The sequence below is a fragment of the Pseudophryne corroboree genome, chromosome 1, assembly GCF_028390025.1.
Source record: "Pseudophryne corroboree isolate aPseCor3 chromosome 1, aPseCor3.hap2, whole genome shotgun sequence".
In the NCBI taxonomy this organism is placed as follows: domain Eukaryota; kingdom Metazoa; phylum Chordata; class Amphibia; order Anura; family Myobatrachidae; genus Pseudophryne; species Pseudophryne corroboree.
The window spans coordinates 651842798-651855701 of NC_086444.1; the positions used below are offsets into that span (position 1 = coordinate 651842798).

General features: G+C 38.3%; 1 protein-coding gene across 1 annotated transcript in view; it reads right to left on the bottom strand.

Annotated features, from left to right (window-relative positions):
• The window catches only part of PAX5 (paired box 5), a 278836-nt gene that overhangs the window by 173383 nt on the left and 92549 nt on the right, over positions 1-12904 (bottom strand). Inside the window, exon 5 of the mRNA XM_063914645.1 lies at positions 7440-7550. Within this exon, the coding sequence (XP_063770715.1) occupies positions 7440-7550 (111 nt within the window). The remainder of the gene's footprint in view (positions 1-7439; positions 7551-12904) is intronic.

Consider the following 12904-nt stretch of genomic DNA (forward strand, 5'->3'; position numbering starts at 1 on the left):
TCAAGCAGTGCTATATCTTCCATCTCTATCACTCTGTAATAGGGATATTCCATTCTAACCAATTCCTGTACAAAATAAGTATAAAAGGAGACATGCAAACAGAAATTAAGCATTAAGAATTTTGTATTTGAAATTCTGTTTGTGTGCCTCTTTTGCCTCTAGTTAAGATAATTAATGCTTATTAATAATAATTTGGTAACTTTCTTTAACGGTCTGTGCACACATGAAATCTCTAGGAAAAACAAATGAAGTGCACAAGGCCACATTTCCCATGTAGATAACAGATCAAGTATGTGGTAACGTAAACCATGTACTACATTTCCATATCCCTGCTCTTAACATCAACCTTGAAAAGATGGCCATTTGCACTGCGTCAGCTTCACTCCAACAAGATAAATGATTTATTTCTGAGATTCTATCTCTATTTTCCTCTACTGTCAAAAAACTCAGAGGACAGAAAATATTAACATTTGTCTGCACATAGCCTAAACCTTTAGCATGGTCATGTACAGTATGATGATGATACATGTGATTTCTACATTTATGGTGGCATGGATCTATTACCCAGTGATGTGAAAATGGGCCACTTCAATTTATCACTAATATGAACATTGTCCCATCATAATGCCTCGCTGATATTTACAGTAATATAAGGATTAACTAGATAATATTTAGCTCCAGGACCAACAATAAAACAAGTTATTTTATCGTGTTCACTATGAAATGTTGCTGTATGTATATATATATATATATATATATATATATATATATATATGTACAGTTTCCCGCTTCCATACAAATTTTGGAGAATAGAGCTCTGGGTATAGGAATATGTGTGTTGCCAATTAGCACTGTAAAGTAGAAATCTGAGCTCCCAAAGGAAGGTGTAACACACTATACGGCAACTAAAACACTGGCTGCCAATCTCAGATTAATTTAATTCAATTAAACATTTTTAATAATATAAGAAGCTAATACCCAGGTGTCCCTTCATATGCCTCAGGTCTCCCAAGCCAGCTTCACTATTAAACACCATGCAGGTTCAAATAGTAATATACAGAAGGAGGCAGAAAAGTCTAGTGAATTATACTGCTAAACCTATCACATATCTTCCAGTCAATATATAAATAAAATAAACATTTGGGGAATCTGGTTATAGCAAAAAGGGGGCAACATTGGGAGATATATAGAGCAACACGTATCATTCATCGTCCGCAACATTCCATCTTTTGTACTTAGGACAAAAGTCCATGGTCCTCCAGTGATGGCGGCGCAGGGTGTCTTGGTGGGGAAATGTCCAACACATCTGGAGTCTTAAAATCTTAATTTTACCTCATCAGACAGAAGTTATGGTCATCAAAATGTGATAATAGCCACAGTGAATGGATACATTATGGTTGTGATCTTGAAAAAAGACCCAACAGGGGTCCGTAACACACCTGCACAGTATATTCATCTCAATTGTTGTTCTATATACCAGTTCTCAATTACTAAATAACTCCAAAGATCCACTATAGTACAGCTGAAGGGGGTGAGGGGCGAGGGCTGGCTCATTCTGACCAAAGGGAGATGCAAAACAAAGAGAGCGGGAGCTTTGCCATAAAGGCAAGGGCATAGCTACCATAGGTGCAGGGAGTGCAGCTGCTATGGGGTCGAGAGCTGAGAGGGGCCCATCTTCCCTGTCAAAGTTACGTGTGTTGTATACATTTTTCACCATTGGGTGGTACATAGGGGTCCTTTCAAACTTTTTCCTTGGGGCCTGCAATATATATAGGTATGCCCCTGGACCTGCTCATTGTATAAAATGAACTGGAGGGCATTTTACTGTTATATAATATGAACTGGGGCACTGTAATGAAGCACAATATGAACGGGGAGCACTATATATCATAATGTGAATTGGGGGTACTCTGCTGCATAATGTGTACTGGCAGCTAAGAAATGTAACACAGGGTGAACTTAAGCACCACTGCGATTCATAAAACAAACTAGGGCACTACTATGGGGCATAACATTAAATGAACCTCTACTATGATTCATAAAATAAACTGGGGCACTATTATAGGGCATAAAATTAATAACTGCTGCAGAGAAGTGTCTCTCTAGAAGCATTGGGATGGGGGCCCCTTCAAAATGTTGCTATTGGGCCCACAAAATTCTGGCTACGCCCCTGCGTACATGTAATGGGATTTTCTTTGGATTATACTTCATTTAATGTAAGAAGCTTTACAAAATATTGATTGTATTCATAGTCACAAATATATGATACTATTTATCTTAGCTTTCACAGAGTACAATTAATTATGGCCATAAATGTGCTAGTTGACAGCAATATTGCAGTGGCTGTATTATGCTGTCCTGGTGAGCATCTCATGAGCTTCTCTTCTACAAATGGATGAGGGAGACTCAGCAGAGAAGAGTGAATCAGGACAATCTATTTAGAATGATTCTGTTATGGTGTGATGCCTGCTGTTTATTAATAATGACATACCAAATAGCTGATAACAATGGTTAATCCCGGTTTTACAATATGAGATATGAGCATGTGAATTTCCTATGTCTCCTAAATATAAAAAATACTTTTGGCATGATGTGCTGACAACACAGCCAACATATTCACAAAGGGATCTATTATTGCAGATCTGCTAGTCAAAGCAACCTCAGATTATTATCAAAACCTAAACCTCAGCTAATAAAATCAGATTTCATCACTAAAAAAGTATTTACAAGGGATTTCAAAGTAAAACACATTGCAAGAGGCCTGTAAATAAAAAGACCTTTACGTGTTCTTTTTCTCTGTTCTTGTATCATTATACATATAAATAGCTGTTTTCCATCCTCCCTTTGTTTCTCATTTGTGTCTAATATCTGCATGTAAATGTCTGAAAATAGCATCTGTAATTGAGGATTATGAAGTATAGCCAGCTCCTGACAGGCTGCTAAGGAAGATGGATTATCCTCATTTTTCTGTAAATTTTGTCAATTTTGGAATTCATAAGCTATCAACACTGATCAAAATGTTACTGCACAGCTGTGTCAAAAACAGGAGAGCGAGCGAAGGGAAAGTGGTGACGGTCGCTCCCTTGTTCACTGAAAATATTGCTTCTCCTTTCTACTTAACTAGCAGCCCTCCCGCCCACCTTTCCCTTGCTTGTCTAATCCATTACACACTGGATGGGAATCATTCCCAGCTACTTGTTATTTACTTAAAAAAGCAAATAAATAAAATATCTAACTAAATTGAAAAGAACGCAAATGCTCTGCTGTGCCTATTCAAATCACAAAGTGTAATTTATTGCATTTTCTCCCCTCTTTATTTATCCCTAAGTAGTAAACACAATTTCTATTCAGGGGGTTTATTATGTTCTACTCCTACCAGACAATCACAGCACACTAGAGGCAATTGTTTAGACTCTTCTTCTCAATTTTCCCATTACTGGGAGTAAGTACTTTTGGGACTCTTTAATAGCCCGACTGCAGCCCATATCAATAACAGATGAGGTTTAATCGTCCAACACAAAAATTATTTAAGCTCAGAAAGGACATTCAATGTCATTTGCATAATGGCATTGCTATCCCGTGCACCTAACCCATCCTGCATAAACAAGGCCCGGGATCCATAAATAATAATAAATCATGACGTCCCCGCGTCTCTAGCTGTAATAGGAGCCACTCTTTGTTGAAATTATTTCACTAGAAAATGGGCACTGTAATTTTTAAGACATGTGGCATGCCACCAGGCAGTAAATCTCTTGCAAGCACACGCATACACGGAAAAGACTGCCGCTCGAGCACAAAGCTGTGTGAATGAGAGATGGAAAATATTTGCATTCGTGGTTTAAATTGGCTTCTATGATGCAAGAGAATGGCATAAAAAATAAAGAGCGCGATTGAACTGGGGAGCATTTCCTTACATTACAAAGTGGCATTCGCTTCTGTAAAGTATTTGTGGCATCTCCTCTAATTTGTAAATTCAGTCAAAGAGAATACAAATGAGAAATGTTCTATGCTTCAGATTACAGAGTAGCTTTAATACAGGACTAAAGAAGACTAAAAACTAGTGTATTATTGTACAGTATTAATGCACTATAGTGACCTTATATAAGAATGGAAACTATAGATAGATAGGCCTATAGGAAAAGAAAGCTAGGTGGCGTGGCAGTAGAGAAATTCCTGGGTGTTATTGTGTTATTTACAGTAATTGCCTTTTTCAGTTTAGTTTTTGCTGGTCCGTCCATACGATTCATCCAATCAAAGCAGTGGATGAGGGGTGCAGAAGAAATACTGTATGTGGAGTATAGAATTATTCCTGTAGAAGTGTAAAGCAGCATGCCTTTTTGCTGGACAGGTTGTATCACTGTAGTGTGCTAAACATCACAAAAAGTGAAAGGGTGTTCCAATCTGAAGCTGACGAATAATTGGATAAGAGCTGATCACAAGATGCATTCTCCAGCATCCATCTAATCACATGTGGCCTTCACGTTTTTTGGTTCGCAATCATCACAGTGTTTCACAGCAGGTTAAATGCAGAGTACTGCTGTTTCATGTAGGGGTCTCAGATTTCCCTAAATAACATTTGCCATTTCATTCTGTTCAACTGAAAAAATCTGCTGTTTTAATTTGCTCCAAAAAGCCATTGATCTATTATACATATTGTATTATACTAAATAGGCTGAAAGAGCAATTTAGTAACACAGATGATAAAAGATAGGCAGGCAGTTTAAAGAGTTAGTCTGGGTACACACTATGCCAATGGATCCGCCGACTGGCAAATCCACAGACATAGGGGTCTATTCAATGCCTGTCAGATCCTCTGTCTACTTGCAATTAAGCAACTTCTGCTAACAAAGTTGGCTGACAAAATGGAGAAAAAAAAGAGTCATATAACTGTGGAAAAGGTATAGCTGAAGTTATGAAACAATTAACATACATTTATATTTTTCTGTCAATATTTTTATTTTCTGATATCAATCTGAATGGGTGGCATTTATTTTTATTATCACCTTGATTAAAAATAAAGTAATATTATGCCATCATGGTGGCAAGTATGGACTTCTGGTGGTTTTACTGTCCTCTAATGCAATGTCTGCTCTGTTTCGTACAACTAGAGAGAATTGGAGAGACAGGACAGAGAAGGGATTGCAAAGAGACACAAAGAAGGGGTCTAAAATGATCCACTCTGTCCTGCAGTCTTGCCAGCATTAGCTAAGCTTTCATCAAATCCTTTTTCAGAGCTTAATATATTTCACAAATTCGAATTCACATAGAGGACATGGGAATGGCGTTTTTTCATTATGAGTTACCGATACTTGATTAATGCATGTTGTAACCACAAATTTTGTTTGCTAGAAGAGATAGTTTAGCATAGCAACCCAATAAAAATATCCTCATGTGTCATACACATAGAGAGATAATTATAATTGGGCCATTTAGCTGGACTATGTCTTGGTCATATAAGGGCATATATTGTAGCAACAATATTCAGTGAGGAAACAAGGAAGTTACTTTTTGAGTGTTGCTAACACTGTCTTAATGTTTTGTCTGTTTGACCTACACTTATAGTCAGATAGTATTAACCAATACAGTATCATTCTTGACAAAGGGCCTAATTCAGCATAGAATGCACTACGATGCGTTCTCATGCTGAAACCGTACTGGAGTGTGTGCACGTGCAGAAGCATGTGCACACAGTGAGATGCAACAGCATATGTGAACGCCTCTGCCTGGTTGACAAGCAGAGGTGTTCGCGGGGTAGGAGGGGGTGTCAACGGGACATGGTCATGGGTCATGGTCTGGACAATGCAGGTGTGTCTGGACCATTTGCTGGGTGGATCGGGGCAGCTATGTGACGTAACATGTGGCCGCTGTGAGCCTAAACATGGCGGGTAGCTGTCTGCCTTTGCAGCTTGGCTGTGCAGGCAGAGGGCTACCCTTAACATGCGAGTGCTTCGCTACTGGGTGAAGCATTCGCATGTTAGTTAGGCAGACTTGCCCTGTGCTGGGTGTTCCCCCCGCATGTTAGTATACAGGGTTGTAGTTGTGCGATTTTTCGCACAACTACAACCCATGCTGAATTTCTGTAGGTCCGAAATGTTTAAGTGTATTTCTTTAGAATAGCCTATAGCAAGATAAACATTAACTAATAGAAGAAATATTGTTAAATACTTGGCTAGATATATGTAAAATACACTGTCAGACATTCTATTTGAAACCCTTTATTTATTGCAGATACTGTATACTGTAGAAGTATGGTTGCACACCTATATGAAAAAAGTGCTGAGTATAAGATTCCATAAATCCGTAGTGCAGTTGTATAATAATAATAAATTATACAATAAACCACTTTTCAGTAGATGCACATTTAGTGGCTTCCTGGAGCCTTAGGATAGCAGTAAAACTTTGGCGTATTATAATGGTAAATTTCTTTTTATATTTGAAACTTGCTTCTCTCATACCTCAGATGTTGTAGGATTTGTGCCCCTAGTATGCATTTACAGTTTATATTATCAAGAATTTGTGTAGTGTCATTTGATTATTTGCATAATACATACTGTAGAACAGGCTGTTGTGAAACTACACATCCCAGCATGCCTTGCCACAGTTTTAGCATTCCTAATAGCATTCCCTGATAGCAAAACTGTGGCAGAGCATGCTGGGACTTGTAGTTTCACAACAGCTGGAGAGCCACAGGTTGGCCAGGCCTGCTGTAGAATCCTTAGTGCATCTTGTCAAATATATCTGTACAAAGTTTAATAGTGCTAGATGCTGTAATTAAATCAGCAATTTACTAATTACAGTAACTAAAACATAATTCAAAATACATACTATCTCCAGCAGCAAAGGATCCTGGGTTTAACTGAATTCATAGATAGCATTGTAGCATGAACGGTATTATTTAGATATAATCCTGTCTTCAATATTTTAACTCAGGATTTATTTAATTTCACTACTTTATAATTTAATTTTATTTATTAGTTACTGGGTGCATATTATTCATGCAATATTTCATTACACAACACAATATTCTTTACAGTATTATATGTATTGATATAAACCTATTATATTCTACAGCATGCTATGACTGGAAATGCATGTTATAGCCTTAGATTGTCAAATGGCCCTTTCATGTTAAGTCTTTACAGTACCATGGACAGCAACCAATTCAACAGCATAGTACTGTAGTATACAAATACTAACTGTAAGTAAACTTTTGGAAACACATATACATTTTGTTGTAGCCTCATTAGAAATAAAAACAAATAAAAATAATATCAATTTCATATGTTGGACTTCCAACAAAAATAATGTTAAGAAAAAGACATACTATACTTGTAAATGTGCATTCTTTTACATTGAAAATGCTGATGAACAGCAGAAAGAAAGGATCATTTGGAAAGCAAGTGCCCTCCCAGCTCGCTTTTAAAAGCACGTGGACTTACCGAGGTTCGGCTGTGGGGCTCATGATGAAGAGAAAGTCGAAAATCGCGCCACTGAGCTGCGGAACCGCCAGAAAACTCAACCTGTTCCAAACGTGGGAGCCAACGGACCTGCTGAAACCATAAGGTAATGTTCAGAACCAGATCACCCCCACTGTGATCGTGTTCTGATCTTATTCTTGTATTTGTATGCAAAAAAGCCTAGACTTAAACATTTCATTACTGCATTTACTATGTGGGTTCTTTTTTTTAAATTCAAAATCATAATTAATACTTCCAAACACAGTGACTGATGTTCCTCTTATCCTTCTCCATCCAACATTAAGGTAGCAAAGTATGTGCATGCAGAGTTATGATACTGATAATGAAGAGAAAGGAGATATGACAAGTTTTGCTAATAATTATATATTTCTGCACGTTAGCATAGTACAATATGAAATGTGTATATACTAATGCAATAATTACAGAATACTTAGTTTATATTGTCTAAACACTTTATACCTATTTCCTAAATATTTTCAAAGCAATGATTTATCATACGGACAGCTAGTTATGACAAATACTAAAGGATTACGGTATTGTGTGAAAACATCTGTTGATAATCATTTTAGAAAACTTTTCGGACACACTGACACACACATACAGTATATTTGTCGCAACCAATAATTAATATCATGCCCTGGTGCTCCACATGTTCATTTACCACAAGGATAAAGGAAAACAAATAATTCACAAAAATGGGCACTCATGGGTCATCACAAAGCAGATATAGTAAATACGTATTCTCTGCTGTAGTAACATTTCTGTATGTAAAGTTCCTTTCTCAAACTACGTGGCATGATAATGAATCTGTCTCTTCCTGTCAACCTTGCATGAGTGCTACATCAGTTCAGTAACTTCCCCGTGCGGCTTCCCACATGGTACACATAGCGCTGTGAAGGTGTGAGAAGCCGCATGGTGAATGTCCTATGCTGATATGATGTATATAACATACCATCTCTGTGGACTATGAAATAGGAACACCAAGAAAGCTCTCACTGTATTTTAACCAGTTAAAACTTAAAAATGACAGTTCTAATTATGTACTGCTTGTTCAGATGCATGCATTTATGTAAAGGTGAACATTTCTCTATAAGGTCATTACTGCTGGATCACTTGAGAATTCATGTCTGATGCAGAAACTTTCACTATAACAATAAAAATAAACAGAGGCAATTTCGGTCCACATACACCCACCAAAGGTTTGAGAAAAATGATATTGGTATTAGATAGATTATTAAATAGTTGATAAATTAGTGTGCTCTGTTCTAAGATACACATGCACATTTAAAGAGAACCTGTTACCAGATTCTCTATGGACGTTTTTATTCCTTTCATGTACAGGTCCCTCCTTCCTTGTCTTCTTGCCTGCACCCTCCTTGTGCATACATTGCTCTTGCCTTCTTGATCTTCTACAATATATTATACACAGTATTATACTTCTGGTATGTACACTACTTTGACTGTTGGTATATCTTTGTTATTCACTCGATTTCCCTACAGTTTGGCGCTGCAGATTTTTGTGACACCTTATAAATAAATGATAGTAATAATTCCTTCTGCAAATAAAAACATGTTTACTTAACCAGCCCCGGAAAGAGTATTATGGAATCTTGAAGTTCAATTTAGAAGCCATTTCAATTTATTAGAAGTAGAAGACTACATTCCAGGCAAACAATTGCATCAAGCACAAACCCCTGTGTAGTAAATATATGTAAAGTCCACATATAACCTGGTGACATTTCAAATATTACAAAGTACTGTCTTCAAATTCATACAGTACTATGGGTTTCTATTTACTAAGCCTTGGATGGAGATAAACTAGATGGAGATAAAGTACCAGCCAATCAGCTCATAACTGCCATGTCACAGGCTGGGTTTCAAAAGTGACAGGAGCTGATTGGTCGGGACTTATCATCCAAGGCTTAGTAAATAGACCCTTATGGCTTAGAGCACATTCAGGCAGAATAGCACAAAAGGAGAATATCAGTTAGATACTGCACTGATCTGTGCGAAATTCACTGATGTTTTCTTCTTATTTCTGTGTGGACATAATGGTTCTAAGAATACAACAATATTTGTTCTTAGACAGATACTGCTAGTTCTTTTGTGCTTTCTCTTTACTGTAATGTATGTATTGCTTATCCACTAATCAAACAATCTTTATGATACTTTAAATGATAATGTTTTTTAAAGTAAGACAATAGATAGATAGATAGATAGATAGATAGATAGATAGATAGATAGATAGATAGATAGATAGCTATAGTAGATAGATAGATAGATAGATAGATAGATAGATAGATAGATAGATAGATAGATAGATAGATAGATAGATACATGTATTATAGTTATCTATAGATATTTTCTGTATCTGACATAATCAGATCAACATACCAAAAAAATACTAATTACAAATCAATATTTGTCACTTTAAAAGCATAATGTGAGTGACTTAGGGAATGAGGTACTTTCACTTAAAATTAACAGGTTCTGCATTAAGACTGCAGTTCATTAAGCACGTCAACAGGCCTGTTAGTTTTGCTATAGATTTATCTATCTTTCTTTTCTATATAGTTTCAAAAACTGCAGGTGGCAAGTCAATATTCCTATTCCAGCATTGTCAAGGTCCCTGTTTCTGTCTTTTTATGATCTAGATATTTAATTGTTTACTATTGCTTCTCTGCCTATTTATTTTCTCCCAATTGCAGAGGACCACAAAATAAAATGCATAAAACACACTCCATTAATATTTCATCTCCAGTATCTATTGAAATGGGATGCGGTTCTGAATAAAGCTTAACAAATCAAATAATCTCTTCAGATAAACAATATACATATATTACTAGGGAATATTTCTGCTTTGAACATGTTGCATAACACAATTTCAGCTCCCAGCAATTGTTAGCATACTGTATGTACCAAGTGGACATACTAAAGTCATGGATCATTTAAGAGTGGATCACTGCAGAGGCCTGAAACTCTTGCAGGTCAAATTCAGCCCCAATTCATTTGACCTACTGTCAATAACATTTGAAAGCCATTAGAGGGTCTGCAGCACATTAGCTGGTGAAACGGCCCATCTCATGACATGGAGAGAGATCTGGGATTACAAATGAGGTGTCAAAACAAGTGATTTTTCTTACAGTGCATTTTTTTTTATGTATTTCCACATTAAAAAGAGATTTAAACATTGGCTGCCTAATCTAAGTAAGGGTCTCTCAATATGTTGTATAGACAACCCCATTGGTACCTCAGACAGATTTAAGATAGTTAAACTTACAGTACCTTGGAATACCATTTTCCATATTAAATGGATAGAGTATATTTATTAACCATTTACAAACTTTAGTAGATATATGTTTATGTTTGTGCACAGGTGCAGAATTGAACTGAAAATGTGTACATCTTTAACATTTAGAAGTTTCTGCTGTAAACATTAGCATAAACTGAGGAGTAAGAACTCTATCCAGGTTTAGTAGCAGATTCTGCTAGTACGATCGCATGCTGTGGGCAGCCCAGCACAGGGCAAGGCCACCCAGCATGCCACGCACTGGCGTATCTATAATGGGTGCAGTGTGTGCCGTGCACACGGGCCCCTGGTTCCAGAGGGGGTCCACACCACACACACTGCACCCATTTCTTCTATACCTATCTTTCCGGGCATCCATCGGCGACTGTGTGTGGTCCCCCTCCTCTCCCGTAGCCGTCACCCTCACTGCTAGTGCACTGAATGCTAGAAACTCTGGCACAGTGCCAGAGTCTACAGCGCATGCGCAGGGCTCCGGAAAAATGGTGCGGCTGACATTTTTCAGAGTCCTGCGCATGCGCTGTAGACTCTGGCACTGTTTCAGAGTCTCAGCGCTGAGAGTGCTAGCAGTGGTTGTGACAGCTACAGGAGAGGAGGGGGCCCACACACGGAGGCTGCACACAGGTCCCCTCCTCTCTAGAAACGCCGCTGATGCCACATCCCACCTAGCACTGCGATCGCAATCTAATTGCGAGTGCATCGCTGAACTGGGACTTGTACATGCCCCCTGCATATGCAGCATCGATGCGTATGCAGTTGCACCACTGCCATTTTCTCCATTGGAGCGGCTTTGTGTGATGTCACACAACCACACTGAAAATGGTCCATCCACGCCCGCATTGGCCGGACCACTCCTCCGCAATGCCATGTTGATGCACCCTGGTGCCCACCACTGTCAATCAAATGCGATTGCATCCGTCCAGTGTTGCGGCTGCTGCACATGCACAGAAGTACAAAATTTGCTTGGTTACAATTTCTGTACTTTTGTGATCCATACTGAATAGCGGCCCATATGCCGTACCTGTGGAAACCCTTCTTTAAACTGCATCCCTAATGATAAAAATATCTCATGGTATAATGGAGCAGATGTATTAACCTGGAGAAGGCATAAGGAAGTGATAAACCAGTGATAAATGCAAGGTGATACATGCACCAGCCAATCACCTCCTAACTGTTAATTTACATATTGGAGCTGATTGGCTGGTGTGTGTATCACCTTGCATTTATCACTGGTTTATCACTTCCTTATGCCTTCTCCAGGTTAATACATAGGTTAATACATAGGTTTCCAACCTGATATCTCTATCACTGTTGAGAACTCGGCAATCACCCCTACCCCACAAGCTTGCTGCCTAGGTGTCATTCTTGACTCTGAACTGTCCTTTATTACCCACATTCAACCTGTCTCAAGATCATGTTACATACATCTAAGAAACATATCCAAAATACGACCAAATCTTACACAAGACACAGCAAAAACTCTAATCCATGCTCTCATTATCTCCCGCATTGATTATTGTAATAGTCTCCTGACCGGTCTTCCCAAACATAGGCTCTCACCACTACAATCCATTTTGAATGCAGCTGCGAGGCTAATCTTTCTTGCCAGACATTCATCGTCTGCAGACCCGCTCTGTCAGTCCCTCCATTGGTTACCGGTATTCTACCGTATTAAATATAGAATACTTTTACTCACATACAAGGCTATTAACCAAACTGCACCAACATACATCTCTTCACTCATCTCAAAATATCTACCTACCCGACCTCTCCGCTCTGCACAAGATCTACGTCTCTCATCCACACGCATTACTTGTTCACACTCAAAATTACAGGACTTTATCCGGGCTTCACCCACTCTGTGGAATGCCCTCCCACGCACAGTAAGACTCGCCTCTAGTCTCCAAACCTTTAAATGTTCCCTGAAAACTCACCTCTTCAGACAAGCCTATCAAATTCCAGACGCACCCACATAACCTTCAGTGCTTCCCTATCTAATTACATCCTCTGTAGAGTATTCATAACATCACATATCTTGTATTTCTTTAGTCTCACACCCTCCTGACACTTGGCCAACTTTGTGGGGTATCATCATACAACCCATTAAGAACCTAGCAAT